General features: G+C 37.8%; 1 protein-coding gene and 1 pseudogene across 1 annotated transcript; both read right to left on the bottom strand.

Annotated features, from left to right (window-relative positions):
• Nucleotides 1-486: 486 nt before the first annotated feature.
• On the bottom strand, nucleotides 487-2552 carry LOC143580048 (glucan endo-1,3-beta-glucosidase 8 pseudogene; annotated as a pseudogene).
• Nucleotides 2553-3174: 622 nt separating this feature from the next.
• Nucleotides 3175-14424, bottom strand: LOC143579853 (protein CELLULOSE SYNTHASE INTERACTIVE 1-like). Its single transcript, XM_077063036.1, has 8 exons — nucleotides 14343-14424; nucleotides 13626-13699; nucleotides 9586-12634; nucleotides 6300-8847; nucleotides 5328-5457; nucleotides 4910-5258; nucleotides 4143-4259; nucleotides 3175-3494 (listed from the first exon to the last, which is right to left on the bottom strand). The coding sequence occupies exons 1-8, from the start codon at nucleotides 14409-14411 to the stop codon at nucleotides 3354-3356; spliced, it is 6477 nt and encodes a 2158-aa protein (XP_076919151.1). The 5' UTR covers nucleotides 14412-14424; the 3' UTR covers nucleotides 3175-3353.
• Between the last annotated feature and the right edge of the window lie 3953 nt (nucleotides 14425-18377).

The following is an 18377-nucleotide window of genomic DNA, read 5'->3' as shown; positions in this document are numbered from 1 at the left end:
ATTGGAGAATGTGAAGCCAGATACTTTGTTTAGCTAGTGAAAAAGGTGATCACTTCTTTTGAAGAGTGAGATGATTGTATAGGTGATCACAACCATTTAAGGAGACGACAATGAAGAAAACTCTTGACCGGCAGATTGGAGAGCGAACATAGAGTGAATTAGTTAATATTCATTTAAACCTCTATAAATCGGTTATGCCATATCTATCCCTAAACTCTTTACCTATTTGCATTTACTTTTATAAGCTGTGAAAAAATAGTTTAACAAAGTCATTATTTCATTAAAACCGAACTACCCCTTTCCTAACTTTCTACATTTGTATTCATGCTTCTTCATTTAATATATGAACGAACGAACATAAACGAAGTCAGACCAGATAATTCACAAATGATTTGTTGAGTGTTTCCTCTACAAACTTTTGCGGTTTGAGTTTGGTACAAGTAAAACAAAAACTACCAAAAGCATCTACACACATAACACTACACTTTACAATAACACCAACAAGCTGAACAAACCAGCTACAACACTAATTCCGACCATGTTCCGGCAACCACCACTCATCAACTCCACCGGAAACAGACACTCGCTGGTCGACAAATTCTTGGTGGTAATCTTCGCAGCCCCGTTAAACTCGCAAGCCTCCACACTCTGCTGACTCATCTGGAAATACATATTAAACGCATACGACACATTCTCCCGTTCACTCAAACTACTACACGTCGATCCAGACGACAAACTCGTGCAATCACTCAAACTACAAGCAAACTCCAAGTCACTCATAACCCTACTCAAATTCTTCATGTCATCATTCAACATGCACCATTGGTTTTCCAAATACTTGACATGTTTACCACCCACTGGCATCTTTTCATTGCCTTCACCGGAGAAATCTATAGGGAACTTGGGTTGCCCGTCGTAGTGAAATATTCCCCAGTGGCGTTCGAAGTACCCCGGAGCAATACTCTTTTTATTCTCGTCGGTTAAACTGAAAAGATAAACTTCTATGTAGCCCGGGTGTAATGGTGTCCCTTTATTTTTACTTGCTAGCTTTTTTAATAAGCCATGGTAGAACTTTTGTGCCATTTTAATGTTCGCTTGTTTATGTCCGTTTGTGGGCCACCCGATCTCCCCCACAATGATTTTGATGTCGCTAACACCCGCTTTCGTAAGCGAATACGTTAGCGTGTCGAGGTTGGCGTCGAACATGTTGGTGTACCGTATATTTTGGTCTTGGACGCCTCTGCCACTGCCTTCGAAGAACGCGAATTCGATGGGGAAATCCTCGTTTTCGTAGAGGCTAAGGAAAGGGTAGATGTTGACCATGAATGGGCAGTTGTGTTGGTCTAGGAATCTTGATATTTTGACCATCACGTCTCGGATTTCGGGACGGAAGTTGCCGGCTGAGGGGCCCGCGGTGCCGGAGTCATAGACGTCGGCGTTTTGAGGGATGGTGGCTTTGATTTTGTGGCCTAGACCGGCTTTGTTGAGAGCTCTTTGTACGTTTTTCAGGGCTGGGAATATGGTTTTCTCAAAGGCTCCTTTGTATGCTTTTAAAAATGGCTCGTTACCAACTGCTATATACCTGTATATATTAGTTTATTTTCATCATCATATATAACACATTGCGAAATGTGCATATGCATGTATACGCGCATGCATAAGTGTGTGCATATATGTAGGGCTGTAAACAAGTCGAGCTAAATCATTTTGAGATTAGCTGGGCTTGTTCATCTTAATGAACAAAATATTGAGCTTAAATACAGCTCATAAAAAGCTTTAGCCAGCTTATTTATTGTAGAAGGTAATTATAAATTTTTTACGCATATTGATATGTATATATTATTAAAAAGTAATATTTTTAACATAAAGATAAACATTGGACAGAATTCATAAATTAGAAAATCCATAATTTAAATATCTATTGAATTTGTGTTATTTTTCTACGTATTAGTAATTGGGGTTTAATTTAAACAAGCCAGCTAAATAGCATAATGAGTTGAGCTTATTTTGGCTCAAGCTCGGTTGGTTTACAAACCGAGTCGGCTTGGCTTGTTTACAAATTGAGATGGCTTGGCTCGTTTACAAATGAGCACATTTCAAGCGAGTTTTTTCAAACGGGCCACAAATTTTTTAAAGGATGCCGTATATGCATGTAGAAATGTACGTACGTATATGTTGGCCTTACTTGATATTAACACCGCCATGATCACGCAAATGATCGCTAACATTTTCTTTGATATAATCCTCGACGGCGCCAAAATCATCGCTAAATTCTTTGAGATTAAGGTTAGGGATACCAAGCATGACTTCGATACCCGTTCCAGCAAAATGACCAACGGTCCAATGGTCTGAATCGAAAAGCTTCACCTTCTTTATCTTATTGTCTTTAAGAATCTGAACGATATATTTAGGGTCCAGAGGTGTGGATGCCTGAGTACCCCAATTCACGCCTAAACAATAGACACACTTGGTGGCTAAAAACACACAAAAGCATGTGATCAATATCAAGACCATGGCTCGAGCCATGGTTCGATATATAGGGTGCACCAAATGATCGTTAAATTGGTTTGCACCCTTGGGAAATATAAGAAACGTGGATTGCACAACACAAGGGGCTTGGAGGCAATGATATGTTGATTGTATTTTTATTACTTTTTTTTTTGGGTGTTTGGGGGGGGGGGGGGTAGAGAGAGGTAGATTATTATTATTATTGTGATATTTTCTTCGGGTATTTTGGAGGTTTGGTTTCAGATTCTTTTTGACAGATAGATTTCCATCAATAACTTCTTTCTAAATTTAGTATGTCTACACTAGCTTTAAACCGATTACCCTTCAAATGCGGTTCAAATTCCTTATTCTTTCTAAATTTCAGTTTGAAGCTAGTGTAGACATACTAAATTTAGAAAGAAATTATTGATGGAAATCTATCTGCCAAAAAGAATGTGAGGTTGTTTATTGTCAGGTGGTTTGAGGGTTCACTACTGTTCACAAGAACATCAATAAATCTAGCTAGAAAACACAAATGTACTTCCATATTATTATCAAATTACATTAGAAGACAATAAACTTGTAACTAAACATCTCAACATCAAAAAACAAAATGTGAAGCAATGATAAATAACCACAATATAATATATAATTCATCAACAACGTTCTCGTTACTTTGGTAACAATTGTCAAATAAAGTTTAAAAGCACCTCACATCTCACAAGCAATGACATAAAAAACCGAAGCCAAACGTACTAGTTTACAACACGAGTAAAATAAATCAAAGCTATACGTTGAAATCTACAAAACAGAACGATCACAAATCTTTCAAAAGGAATTATAAACAAACAGGGCTTGATGGTATGTTACTTGTTTGACCATTGAAATTCTATTTCCAAATTCCTTGAGGCCCCACTTTTGCTCTCGGGCAACAAAGTGTACTCGCCCGCCACTACACCCAACATCACAACTCGGTCAATCTGGATCGTTACTTTGCCAAATGAACTCTGCATGTTTTAAAAAAATTGTTAGCTTATGAGTGACTTGATTTGTGTGCTTTATCTCTAACGAGTGAAATATATTAAAAGTTATGCCATAAAGGAAACAAGTGACACAGATTAAAACGGAAAAAACAAAATTATGATTAGGGGTATGCATGAAACCAAAATAACCAAAATAACCAAGCCCAAAAAAGACAACGGTTTGGTTCTCCTGTTTTTGCGTATGTGATTAAAACCAAAAAAAAATGAAATGGACCAAATTTATGGATTTTCATTTTTTATTTTGATCTTTAAGTAGTTTATAAGAATTTAATAAATAGCGTAACCCACATTTCTAGCCCAAATGTATAATAATCAATTAATTGTTAACTAACAAAAACAATTAGACCTAAATTTATTATTTTGGACCATTTTATTTTCATGGCCCAAAAAATTCAAGTCTATATAGCAAAACCGAAAAAAACGAAAACTGGAACCCAGAATAACCAAAACCGAGCCTTTTCAAAACCAAAATTTGTTGGGTTTTAGATCAAAATCAGTCCAAACCGACCTATGCACACCCCTTAATTACGATTGTAATATAAAATTTTATGCAATCATATGACAACTTTTATTGATCTCGGTTTTCCAACTAGCTTATGTTGAAACTCTTACCTTCCCCATCTTGCTTTTATTTTTGCACGAGATATGTAACTTCTGGCCTTTTGGAGGACTTTCAAAGGACCACACAAAGCTCTCGTCCCACTCGGGATTAGGGCCCGTAGAGACAACCTGAAAAGCAAATATCCGATACTAGTGTCAGTTAAAAAGTTGGTGATACAGGGTTAAGTATTTGGTTTTGGAATGTATTGAAATCATAGTTTCTAAGGCTTCCTTGTATATCAATCAATCAATCATACCCAGTAAAATCCCACCGACAGCAGAGCTATAGGTAGGGTCTGGGGAGGGTGGGATGTAGGCACACCGTACCTCTATCCAAAGGAATAAAGAGGTGGCTTCCAGAGAGACCCTCGGCTCTAAGAACATGTGTATGAAGCAAAAAAAGTAAATCAAAGTTTAACAGTTATATAAAAAACTACTACTAATTATAATAATATTAATAAAAAGGTCACAGTTTAACCGCAATATAAAAGCTAATAATAATAATAATAAAATATGTAAGGGAAATACCATTATGGTATGTGACCTAAATAAGTTAAGTCTAAGCCCTAAGGTATTCAATTCTCTCTAAAAATCCTTAACTTTAATTCTACTTCTCCACGAATTCCTATCCTCAACCATGTCCTCGGAGAGGTTTAGGTCTATCAAATCATGCCTAATCCTCTCATCCCAAGTCAATTTCTAAGGCTTCCTTGTAATATATATAAATTGTTATTCAATGATGCAATTCAGTATTTCATTATCTTACATCTAGATCATACCTTGGTTTGCCTTGATGGAGTGCTGCCGAGTGTAAGTTTACAGTAAGCACTCGGGTTTCCAACCGACTGTTTCATATTATTTCCACGTTTAATTATTACAGTTAATGTCCCGGGTAAGCACTGCAACAAAAGCTCAGCTTTTTCTTGAAACCGGGGTGGGCCCGACTGGATCAAGTACTGCAACAAGGGTATTGCATCTGCAGCAGCATTTGATTGGGATCTGGACACGTCAGCAGGGCATGCAGACCAAACTTGCCTCAGAAGAAATAATGCATCCAATGCAGCTTCTTGTGTTGCTTCTGATCCGGTTTTGAGCGATGTCAACAAGTGTGGTGCAGACCAAGCTTGCCTCAGAAGAAATAATGCATCCAATGCAGCTTCTTGTGTTGCTTCTGATCTGGTTTTGAGCGATGTCAACAAGAGTGGAATGCTTAAGGTTGCCGGTTCTGTGGCTCTTAACCGTGGGAAGTTTCCAAAAAGTGCATTTAGGGCTTTTAAATACTCCTCATTCACAGTTCCTGTTGCCCATAAATCCTTTTCGATAGCAGCTGCGCCACCATTTGATAATAAGAGATTGAATTATTTCACAGGATATTACATGCTTTACAAATTTTGTAATTTGGTACTCAAGTAATACATGGTTTACATGTTTTATATTACAGTTATTACTTTTGCTCACCTGCATCTAATTAATTAATCGTTTCGAAGTTAACTTCTATTATGCTGATTTGTTTTGACAGTGCATAAACTACCGAAACAAATGTCTTGCTCTGTACTACTAGATCATTTATATTAGAATTGCTAGAGAAACGGTGTGCATGAAACCGAAAAAAGTTATCCGGAACCGACATAACCGAACCCAAGCAAAAACCGACAGTTTGGTTTCACGATTTCGAAAAAAGCAAATTTTTGGGTCGGCTTCAGTTTTGCATGCAACTAAAATCGAAAAACTGAACTGAACAGAATTTATGGTTTTTCATTTTTTATTATGAGTGTAAAGTAATTTATAAGAATTTAATAAATAGTGTAACCCTAATATATTAGTTCAAACGTATAATAAGCAAATAATCATTAACTAACAAAAAGATTTAGACACAAAGTTGTAGGCCCAAATTCATTATTTTGGGCCAAGTTTTTTGGACAAAAATTTCAAGTCCAAACAATAAAAACAAAAAAAAACGAAACCAGACGGTTTAAAAACTCAAATTGAATATTCAGTTTTTGGTTCAGTTTGAGCCCAAAACCGGCCCATGCACACCCTGGTATACTTTATAAAAAACATTTTGACCATTTGCACATGTAGTACTAGCTAGAACATAATTATAATGTAATTCCAGTGTAAATATGGGGAAAAAAACTGTAATGAAGTAAAAGTAATGATCTAATTTACCAGTTATAGCTCTGACGGTCTCGCTAGATGCATACTCTTGGATCGTATTGTTAGAAAACAGAAGCTTAATAAACATTGCTGACTGGACTGATGTATCTGTATCACTTGAACCAATCAGATCAAGTACAACTTGGACCCCTCCAGCTTCTGCAACTGCTCTTTTATTGGACCGACTATACATAACAAGATTTTGCAAAGCACAAATAGCCACAACTTTCATTTCTTCTGAAGGTTGATCCTCAAGCACATTCACCAAAGCACGACACGCTGAAACCGCATCAGCCGATCGCGCCAGTGTCTCGTTTTGAAATAAATCTCCAAGAGCAAGAGTTGCTAATAATCTAGCTTGTTGAGCTTGAGTTTGCGGGTCCAAAAGGTACTGTGAAAGTGGTAAGATAGCTAACTTGGTTGCTTTAGTTTCTCTGATTTTAACATTGTTTAATAGAACTTCCAACAACCTTGCAGCGGTTTCCTCACATTGATGACACCTCAGAAGTTCCAAAAGAGCCTCGATTGCACCACTTTCTGCCATGGCTACCGAACTACTGGAATCATCACTTTCAAGTACTAGAAGAGCATTTAACGCACCGATAACTGTGGCTTCAGAGCCTGAACGAAGTAACCGTACCAACACTGCAATGGGTACTTCTAGATAAAACTCAGAACTGAACTGTAGAATACTAGATAAAACAGCAGCAGCAGACTCCCATAATGTGTGAGGAAGAGAAGGATCAGCAAGTAATATGACTTTTGACAGCTCAGCAACACCGCCCTCTTTTGCAATCTCATTAGGCCACGTCACTGCAATGCTGACAAGAGCCTTCACAGCTCGTTGCTGCAAAATGGGAATACCAGAACCGAGAACACGCATTAACGGGCCGATTACTTGCTGTGAAATAGGATCATTTTGGTAATGTTCTTCTAGAAGCAGATGAGATAAAAGCTCGGCTGATAACTGCTGGACAGCTGGAGCAGGTGAATCAAGTAACGGGATGAGCGGTTCAATGGCTTGGTGAGAGGTCAAAGAATAGTCCGCACGACACTGTGGATGCTCCAAGATGTTTACCAGGACCTGCAAAGCACTATGTTGACCATCAGGTCCAAACTCTGGCTTAGTCAGCAACATGAAAAACGGTTCAACTACTTTTGCGGCAGATGGACCTTTTGCTATAGTGGCATTGTTGGTTAGTATTCTAAGCAATTCAGCAAACGCAGCACACAGGAAATCTGGTGGTCCTTCATGTAGGATATCAAGTACACACTCAATCACACCAGCTTTCACCATTTCCATCTTACACGAAGGTCTGTCTTTTCCTAATTTAACAAGAGCTCTAGAACTTGCTTCATGAAGCATATAGTTTCTGCCATAGAGTAACCCTACAAGAGGTATTATCGCACCGTGCGCAGCAACTAACTCTGCCAAATTTTCGTCATCCACAAGTCTTTCAAGTGCACGTACAACCGAATGCTGAGCTGGACTTAACTCAGACACAAGCAGCGAGATCAATGGTTCCACACACCGAGCAGCAGCAATGGTGGATCTGATTCTTGTATTTCCAAAAAGTACACAACACAACTCTGCAGCATCACCTTTCAGGTCCATTGAACAATTAGAAGAAAGAATCCTACAAAGAACATCAACCGCGTTCATTTCAACATCTGCAACAGCAAGAGCCCCTGATGGATTATCACTCAGCAATCTAACTAATGCAGCAATAGCAGCATGCTGTTCTTTCTCCAGCCCAGTATTTAAAACTTCCACCAATGGTTGAACCGCTTGTCTAGCAGAATCTGCATTTCTAATATGGTCAGCACAAAACACGTTCTCGAGTGCTTTAGCAGCACTATATCGGGCACCCCTTCCACCCATTCTTAACACAGCTATGAGCTGACTCACAGCACCAAATGCTGACTCGTGTCTCCTTATTTCAGCAGTGCTAAATAGGATACGGAGTAATTCAGTAGCAGCTCCCTCTGCAACTTCTTGTGGGCCCAGTGAAAGATACTTTGTTAATGCTTCTAACGCACCAGACTCAACCATAGCAATCGTATTTGAAGGGCAGTCGTTTCCGAGCTGAATTAGTAGCCCGAGTGCCAGATACGGTGCACCTGGACGGTCGGGAATGGGTTTGAGTAGATCAACAAGAGCTGGTATTGCCTTTCTAGAAGTAGCACCGACTCTAATATCATCAACTCTGAATAACCTTTCAAGAGCAGTCTGCTCAGGGTAAGGAACCAAAGAAAACTCTTCTGATAACTCTAGAAGATCATGTATATCAGCATCAGCACATCCAAGAAGTGAAATGAGACCGACTGCGGCTCCGGAGTTGGCAACTGACAAAAGGGTTCCCCTGCTTCCGTTGCTGACTAGGCTTGCGGTAGCTTGTGCTGCGAAATACCTGTTGGCCGGCTCCTCTGACCTCAATAAATTAGCAAGGGTCGGTATGGCTTTGATTGTCGCATTTGCGCGTATGATATCTCTGTCTTGAAACAAAATCGCCAGTAGTAGTGCACATATCCAGATGCTATTATCCTCGTAACCGTCAAACTGCATGAAAAAAAATTATTAAACATTCATGGTACCAATTGTTGAGTATCAAACATTAGGCAATGTGGATTTGCCAAAGATGCATAGGAATAGGCCTGTCAACAAACCGAACAAACATGAACAGGACATGCACGTATTCGTTCGTTAAGACAAAAAACGTGTTCACGTTTGTTTACAGTGTAAACGAACATAAAAACGAATATAACTAAAGACAGTTGAACAAATATAACTAAATATAGCTGAAGACAGATGAACGAACATAACTTTCCCAGAACCAATTAAAAGTAAACGTGAGCATCAGTCTGATGGGTCTAAACGATAAATAAATCTAGACTAAATTTACTGGGTGATGCTTAAATTCATACAGCTAGACTAAATGGTAATGGGCCTAATAAAATAATATATAATTAGGCAAACTTAAAACAAATGTAAATTAAGAAACATAAATGAACTTTCACGAGCATAAATGAATGAATGAGACATGTATTCACTTCCGTTCATATAACTAAATGAACAAAAATTTTATTCATGTTTGTTTGTTTATTAAATAAAAGAAAATAAACAAACTTCTCACCGTTGGTCCGTTAACAGGTTAACAAAGGAATGAGAGCAATGTATACTGCAATTATGCATTATGTAAGAAAATCTGGAAGGCTTGGAATATAAATTAAAAAGAAAAACATCAAGAAATTTGGTTACAATTTGAATCACACGAAATTAACAAACTTTAGGTTGTACCTGACCATACTGCGACAAACACTGAGAGATTCTCTCAGTAAGGATTTCTACAGCTCCAGCCTCCACAATTTCAACTTTACTTTTGTTATCATAACTAGCAATAGCAGATAGTAACCATATAGCAATATTAGTGCCATATATAACTGATGTACTGGTCTCTTTTTCACCAGCCATTGCTTCTTCAGAACCTCTGTAGATACTAACAAAACCTTTATCCTCCATATCTCCCAAATGAGAACCTTTTGGCAAAGTTAGCATTGAAACAAGTGATCGAATTAGACGCGTATGCAGTTGCACTTCTTGGAGATTCTCAACAACACTTTGAATATTGACTTTTGTGGCACAAACAAGGAGTGCAGTTCCACCAGTTTTCAAAGTTGGATTTGAAGAATGGATGACCCTATTTGCAATAGATGAAATGCAACCAGAACTACTTGTGATTGCGTTTCCAAGAACTACACACTGTGAATGACAAAGCCTTGACAATATTTCTATCGCCTTGTCTTGTAATTGAGGAGTTGCGTCAGCAATGCATGACACGATGGGGCTTATGCTATCTGGAGATTCAGCTAGAACTGTCCATGCAGGTTTGATGTGCCCAGATGAGCCTTTTAATCTTGACAAAATAGCGAGTGCATTTAGTGCCTCTGACATGGCAGCAGATCCACAATCAGTGGATTTGATGAAAGATACAAGTGCAAGAACCGTTCCACTGCGATTCACATAGTCCGTTAAGGCGGAATCTGTTTGACGTGAGTCAAGAAGCCGAGCAATTGCTGCCGCTGCATGGGTCCTACCCGTTGCATTACCTTCATGTAGAATTCTAGTAGCAGGCATAATGAACTCTTCAGGGACAACATTTTCTGAAACTTCAGAGTCCAACAAAAGGTTTGCTAATGCACAGAGAGCCTGTTCTGCAACTTGGACAACTGATGAGTTGGCAAGTGTTAGCAATGGAGTTAGTGCATCTCTAGCAACAGCTGCCATGTCACGGTTTTCTCTTATGGATAAAAATATTGCAGCAAGGCATCCAGAAGTTTCTGCCAATATGTACTCAGATTCAGAATTTAAGAGCTTCATCACAGAGTAAAGAGTCTTTACAGCAATGCTGCTTTCACGCAAGTCCTTTCGAGTATTAAAGATGCCAGCAAGAGCCGCTGCTGACTTGGCACGAGTCTCTTCTTTTGGAGAGTTTAAAATCTTGATAATTGTCTCGATTGCATCATTTGAAGCACTACCTTCACGCAATAAATCAGTAAGTGGGACCGCAGAAAGCAAACTTTTTAAAGCATCCAGAACATAAACCTTAGATTCTGGAAGATCACTGGTTAGCAATGCATTAAGTTGACTTATAGTTGCTGTGTCTGTTTTGTGAATCAAGTGGTTTAAAGTCTTTGAAGCAATCTCTTTCCCATTTGAGGTTCCGTTTTTTAATAGCCACAACAAAGAAGGAACAGCATCAGCACTCTCAACACATTCTCGTATATCTTCGCTGTGATTACAGAGATTCCCAAGAATCGTTGCAGAATCTTCTTTAGCTTTTGCAGATCCAGTTTCAAGAATTTGAACAAGTGGCGGTATGCCACCGGCAGCAGTGATGGCCCACTTGCTGTCATCATTCTCATTGGACAAAAGACAAAGTAATGCAACAGCACACTCTTGTTGCTGCTCTGATGAAAGCCCAAGAAGAGAAATCAACATCTGAATTCCCTCTCGACCCTGAAGAGCATACCACAAACTACCTTCATTTTTGCAGAGGATAAGTAGAGATTTTATCAACTCATCCTGAACTTCATTAGTTGCCATTGTGATTAAACCAACCAACAAGCGTTTCGAGTCAGCATTAGCAAGTCTTCTTGAGAGTATAGTGTTTCCATACAAACTTGCAAGAGCTTCGATCGTGCGTTCTTGAACCAAAAAGGGTAAATTCGGTTTAAACTGCTTGATTAAAGTCAACTCAACATCTGTAGGATCCGATGCTTTGCTAGTTTCTGCTTTGGCATCATATATCATAAGAGCAGAAGCTAAAGCCCCTAATGTATCAGCTATCTGTGCAGGTGAAGTGCACGATTCAAGACTTTGACCAAGGCTCGAGATTACATAAGATAAACCTCCAGAAATATTAGCAAGAGCACACATTGCATTTTCCTGTAAGGCTTGTGCATGCTCACCTTGCATAAATTCCTTTGAAGGAGCTATTGTAGCATTGATAAGAGAAGGAATACCATTAGAACTTGCAATATCCTTTCTTGCTTCTTTGCACTGAGCTGAAAGTGATTTTAAAGCAGCTGCTGCTTGTGCTCTTACTGGAGCTTCATTACCGGGGCCCAATAGCTTTAGAAGTAGTTTTGTAGCTTCAGCATCTATTATCCTATTACAAACAGCTGCATCATCCATCATCATGGATGCCAGAAGGCAACAAACATTTGCTTGAGTGCTGGATTCTTCAGCTGTAAGTAGCTTTACAAGTATATCCTCTCCGCCAGCTTGGATTGTTGCAGACCAAAACCCCTCAGTGCTGCTGCAAAGGTTTCTTAAAGCTCCAGTCAACAAATCATCAACTAAGTGTCCACCTTTGAACCCTTTTTCTAACTGCTTCCACAAAACTGGCACAACCCCTTCAGTGGAAAAGATTTTGGACCCAACATGATCTTTTGCTCCACCTTGAGAAACAGCATAAATGGTCTTTGCAGCTGCGATTCTTCCTTCTACTGAAGTTGACTTCAAAAGACCGAGAAGCGGAGGAATGCAGCCACCGAGCAATACTTTTACCCGTAGCTCGTTTTCCTTGCACAATGAGCCTAAAACAGTTGCTGCTTGCATCTTGACTCCAAGTGACCCTGATCTTAAAAGAGAGACTAATACTGGAACTGCTTGAGAATGAGAACCAACAGCACTAAATGCATTTGCACGTGTATCTATCAGCTCCAGCAACTGCTTTAAGTTATACTCTTTGTCTTGTGTAGATAATGAACTTTGTCGCAATTGCTCGATGCATTGGGCAACGCTTGCTAATGTCCCATCTGGATCCTCCATGTTACTGCCACCTCTGCATGCAGAAAAGAGAACACTCAACAAATATACAGCTGGCCTATCATGGCCTCAATTTTTAAAATTCAAAAAAAAAATCTTATATATAATACGCTGGAACGTCACATTAAAAAAAATGTGCAATTATGGGATGATGCATCAAACTGGTTGCAATGCATGTAGTCTGCTCATCTATTAGCTAGAGTTTGGCAATTACATGAGAACTTTATAATCTTTCAGGAGAAATATATTCAAAATCAAACTAAATATCAGCAGGGAATATCTGAATTGGAAAATATTCACAGTCATTTACTTTTGCAAGGCCAATATCTCATTTGTTAACCGTTACATATTGGAAAGTATACACCGGTACTTTAACTAAAGCTAAAGTAAACATTAAAAACTACCCATGCTTTACCACAAATAGTTTAAGAAGTGTATGCAAAAGATGACTAAACAAAAGCGGCAAATAACTTCTGAAACTATTGGTCTGTATGATTAACAAGATTGTACAAATTCTCATTACAGAAACTGTGGTCTGCAATAGAAAGTTATGACATCATATATTACATTATTCTCCATTACAAAAAAAAAGTATTCTTTTGATTGGGACTCAAATTAAATAGAGTTAATTGGCTACCTAGATTTATGAAATCAAAATATTCCAACTTAAAACTCATATTCTGCATTAGCTGTTATTCTATGGTTCACATGCTTGCAAATTTAGCAATCTATAGGTACACTTGACAAGGATTATTCTGAACACAAAGCATGAAAATATGGATGGAACTCCGAGTTAAACCATAAAAAAGATGGAAAGGATAAAAAGAATATACATTATGCATATATATAACTATCCACTTGCAAAAGGACACTCCATTTTGGGCAAATAAACAAGATGGATACATTCAGTAGGAGAGAGAGAGACATACATACTACAATGAACAACTGTATAATAATTACTCAAATTAAATAACTAGGAACAAATTGCAGGAAGTAATTAAACTGACCTTGAGCCCATTTTTATGATTGATTGTGGAGTAGCAGGCTCTATATCATGAGGTCTAGTATCCCCATTTCTATCCTGCATTTGGTAAAGGAATAATGAAATTGTCAATAGTTGTAAGATATAACAAACCACAACTAAACTTGTTTTTGCCCCCCCTTAATTTGAGATATTTCAAGCCATCTTAATATTTCTTTTTCCTCTAATATCCCATAGCAGCATAGCTCAGCAGTTTGAAGCACTTTAATATTTTTCATATCAGTTTCAAAGCAGTCAAGTTTCAGTCTTGATATTCAATTGGTTAACATTAATTAAGTGCTACTGTTATAACAACAGAAAGAACAATAGGATACCACACACTATGAGCTATTAATATATATCATTTCTTCTCAAACAATCTGCCTTAATAAAAAAAAAATAGAAAAAAGACTTGAGAGAATTGTGTAGTTATACCAACACCCCCATGGCATATCCAAATCAGAAAGAAAGTACAACTTAATCTTAATACGGCATTCATATAGGCATAAGAATACAGTCTTCCTCTAAAATCACAAGAGGCATAGAGCAGCACAAAATCAGAGTGACTGAAGCTGAACCATTTAGCTTAACTATGTTCATTGCAACCGGAAGTTCAAGCATCGCACTGCACGACTCACAGTAGGTACTTGATGCTTGCATTATTACTGTTATTAAGTGATCTAGTAAAGAGTTGAGTAACTACCTGATCACTAGCGGCAAGACTACTCCCATTGCTGCTTGAAGAATACGCCCGACCTACAGCCGCCGCCATCTCGCTATAATAATAATAATAATAATAATAATAATAGTAATAGTAATCCAAGTCTTACTTCAAATCAGATCCGCATCCAATCATATATGACAAATCTGAATACCTCTGCCTGTAGAAATCAAATGACCAAAAACTCATTAATTCCATTACGAACTAACCTAATTTCATCCATAAAACATCAGATCAGGTATCATTTTGTTTAATTATCAGAATTGGAATAACAGGTAATTACCTAGCTTAATTGTCGAATTGAAGCTAACAAATTACAGATAGAGAGAGGCGTTTAGTATAGTAAAAATGAATGAATGAATGAAGAGAAAAGATCCGAAAGAAAGCAAATTGAATGAATGCAGTGAATGTAGGTTGGAGGAATATTGGTGTGAGGAGAGGAGATCTGGTGTTTAACGGATTTGATGGATCGTAGCAGGTAAGTGACGATGAGATGAGGAGAGAGAAAGAGTATGTGTATCAAAATCACAGAAACAAAGAAAGAAAGAAGGCATGTGGGGTTTTACTACCGGACACATGACACTTCACATCAACTTGCTGCTGTTAGGACAACTTCACTAGTAAGGTTGTCTTCCTAATAATCTTTATTTTTTATTATTATTATTATTATTATTATTATTGAAATAAGGAAATACTTGACATTTATTTAATTTAATTTAATATTTTAAATTTAGGGTGGTTATTATTTTATAACGTAACAATCTAATATAACTATCCTAATAAAAAAAATAATGAGGATAAGATGGAAATCTCACATTAATCCTTGGTTTAATCTCTCTTCTCATTTATCTTACCTATTCACGGGTTATGAGGTATAATTATTTTGGCATATGGGTTATAACATTTTTATAATTCACTAATCTCTCATCTCATTCATTCTATCTATCCATATATTATGGGGCAAAATAATTTCGACGAAATAAGTTATAATTTCCTTTCTAATTCTCTAATCTCTTATCTCATTTATCATAGTTATCCATAGATAATTGGTCAAATACAGTGTTGGCAAATGTCGTATATAGAGAGATTTTTTTCGAATTTGTAAATTTGAGATTTTAGACTTATTATTATTTGTAGTATATAATTTGTTTTCTTTTTACCTTTAATTTTGTTTACTTATTTCAAATATTGGACCTTATTTATTTTTATAAGAGTTTTTATTTTAATTTTTATTTTCACTTTTAACACTATACTTTTTCATCTTTTATAATTTTGTCACAAAACATTTTTATTTTTAACTTCAGGTTCCAACACTTTTCAACTTTTAATTTTAGTCCCTGGTAATTATTTCTTTTACAAATTTTTCGTTTAACATTTCTGTTTGAATTTTGCGAGTTAACACACCGCAACGCTCGTGTGTGATTCAACTGTTTTCATCTGTTTTTCCACGTTTAGCGCTTCGATCCTAAGTTGACTTAATTATTTTTTTTTTCTATGTTTTATGTTTGGTCTAAGTTTTACGTGTTAAGACACCACTATGGACGTTCGTGGTTGAACGCTTTTAAGTCTGCTTTTTGTTCAGTTAAACAATCCCTCCATAAAGCATGGGTCTAATGCAACATTTCAACGTTACATGTTTCAATGTTTTACGCCCCCACAACAACATGGGCCTTAATTGTGACAACTGCCCAATCCGACCCGACCCAGGTACCCGTTTTCGAATCCGATTCTTTTTATGATTTAAAATTTGATTATTAATCTTTGTAATTTCAACATTAAATAAATCATATATATATATATATATATATATATATATATTTTTATATTACTTACTAATAATAATAATTTCTTTTCCGCCGACCCGTCCCTTTCTTCCTTCTCTCCGCCGTCCCGCCCCCCTTTTTCTCTCTTGTCGCCGTCCCGCCCCTCTGCTTAACCCTTATGCCTGGAACCCCTTTTTCTCTTAACTCTTTGCTTGTCCTTTGGTTCTTCCCGCCTAAGGATGTCTGCGCAGCTCCACGCGCCAGACTCCTTACAAGGAAGCCTGCGCGAAGACCAACTTTTTCTGCGATACGCGAGGCGAACTGTTCCCGCAGCGCGCTAAGAATGGTAGTTCTTCCCGCGGCGCGCTAAGGATTTTAGTTCTTCCCGCGGCGCGCTAAGAATTGTAGTTCTTCCCGCGACGCGCTAAGAATGGTAGTTCTTCCCGCGGCGCGCTAAGGATTGTAGTTCCTCCCGCGACGCGCTAGGGATTGTTCTCTGTCTGCCTTCGCCCTCGCGCGCGCTCGAGTCTTCTCGCGCTAGACCTTAAGTCTTTTCTTCAGTTTATGTCAGCCTGTATGCTTTTGAAATATCTTATCTTTTGTATGAGCACTGTAGGTCAGTTCCGACATCTGTCCGAAAAGCCACTTTCGGCGCAGCATGCGCACCAATCCTATTGGTTGACAGAAAAAGTGACTGACATAATCTTTTGAAATCTTCTTTTGCATGTCTTGAACAGTGCTTTATCTGACACCTCCCATGCTTTGATCTGTAACCTGTCAGCTTTTCCCCATCCCCTGCAGCTGCCGGCATATCTTTTGATATCTTTTGCTTTTGTTTTCTTGTGCTTTTTAATATCTTTTGCTTGATTTGATAAGATCTTTTCCCCTTTTCAAGGGATTGTGTTCCCTTGGGTTTTCCCTATAAATAAAGCTAATTTCTTGTTTATTAACACTACACACACTACACTTAAACACTCCCCAAATCTCTCTCCCTTTGCTCTCTGCCGTAGTTCCTCAGCAACGCCACCCCTCTCTTTGCCTCCGTCCTCTCTTCTGTTCTGCCCAGAATCTCGGTAAATATAAATATATATATTTTCTTTAATAATTTGTTTAAGTAACTTACATATATTCAAGACATAAAAACCAATCGTTAAACCAATAACCTCTTATTTATAGGTTAACTTGTGCTTGTTTAAAAATTGGATTCTTGCATTATCTTTCGACGCACCGTTTACAAGTGAGTAATCTCGTACTTAATCCCCTTTTATTTTTAACGTTTTGGGATGTTCATGTGTTCGTACAACTTGAGTCTTAAACTTGTTTATGAAATTTATGTGCGCAAAACCCCATGTGTTATGGACGTTTACTTGGCTGTTTATTTGTATGTGTGAATCATTAACCGCTTTGTTCGGCCTATTCCGAAGTTTTCATGGATCCATTAGATGAACACGGAGACCTATCGTTTACGGTTTTTCTTGTCTCGTTTACACATGCACGTATGATTATTTGTTTTTGTGCTCGATTTGGAGCACGGATTGAACTATGAGCTATGATCTAATTAGGCTTGATCACAATCTGATTACACCCTATGTTAAACCCCAGTTAAGCACATGTTGCGCGCAGTGTTTGTTATTATCTATTTATATATATTAAACTTGATTTCTCACCGACACGCAAGTGTTGACGTTTTATTTTAACATATGTTCAGGTTTGCTGTAGCTGCTTTTGGGAATCTCAAGGACACGTAGGATGTTTTCTTTTTCTATGGACCTAGATTAAAATGTAACAAGACAAATTATGTTATTTGAATATTTTGAGTTATGATATGATTTATGTTACTTTACGATTTGTGTTCTGCGCGTGCGCAATGAAAATGTATTTATTAAATATTGACACCCAAATAGTGTCACGAGTAATGAAACAAATACGTGGCGCCCCGATGTATAATCCGCCATCGGTCGGGGTGTTACAGATTGGTATCAGAGCTCCGTGACTTTAGGATAGGTGGTTAGACGTAACGACCTAGAATACCTAAGAGTCCCTTCTCGCGCATGAGAAATATCTCATGTTTGCGCGCTAATTGTTAATTACTCGATATTTATAAAATATGCTTGCGCATACGCAGCACATAATTTCATGTTTTATTCACGATCTTTCGATTTTTATTGTTAAATTTCAATTTATTTCTTTACTTACATATTCGTTTGTCGTTGGAATTTAGCATTGAAAATCCGAAAAGTCATGGTGATACATG

The sequence above is a fragment of the Bidens hawaiensis genome, unplaced genomic scaffold, assembly GCF_021521415.1.
Source record: "Bidens hawaiensis isolate Kalapana, Puna unplaced genomic scaffold, B.hawaiensis_p1.1 tig00001463_1, whole genome shotgun sequence".
NCBI classification, from domain to species: Eukaryota; Viridiplantae; Streptophyta; class Magnoliopsida; order Asterales; family Asteraceae; genus Bidens; species Bidens hawaiensis.
The sequence above is the reverse complement of the archived record's forward strand: the minus strand, read 5'-3'. Positions and strand labels throughout refer to the sequence as shown.

Bases quoted from the DNA above. Each gene is read 5' to 3' on its own strand.
- LOC143579853 (XM_077063036.1), bottom strand. From the start codon at position 14,411: ATGGCGGCGGCTGTAGGTCGGGCGTATTCTTCAAGCAGCAATGGGAGT. The intron at 13,700-14,342 runs GTAGTTACTCAA...TACCAAATGCAG, and splicing joins GTCTTGCCGCTAGTGATCAG to GATAGAAATGGGGATACTAG. The intron at 5,259-5,327 runs GTTGACATCGCT...ATTTCTTCTGAG, and splicing joins ACCTTAAGCATTCCACTCTT to GCAAGCTTGGTCTGCACCAC.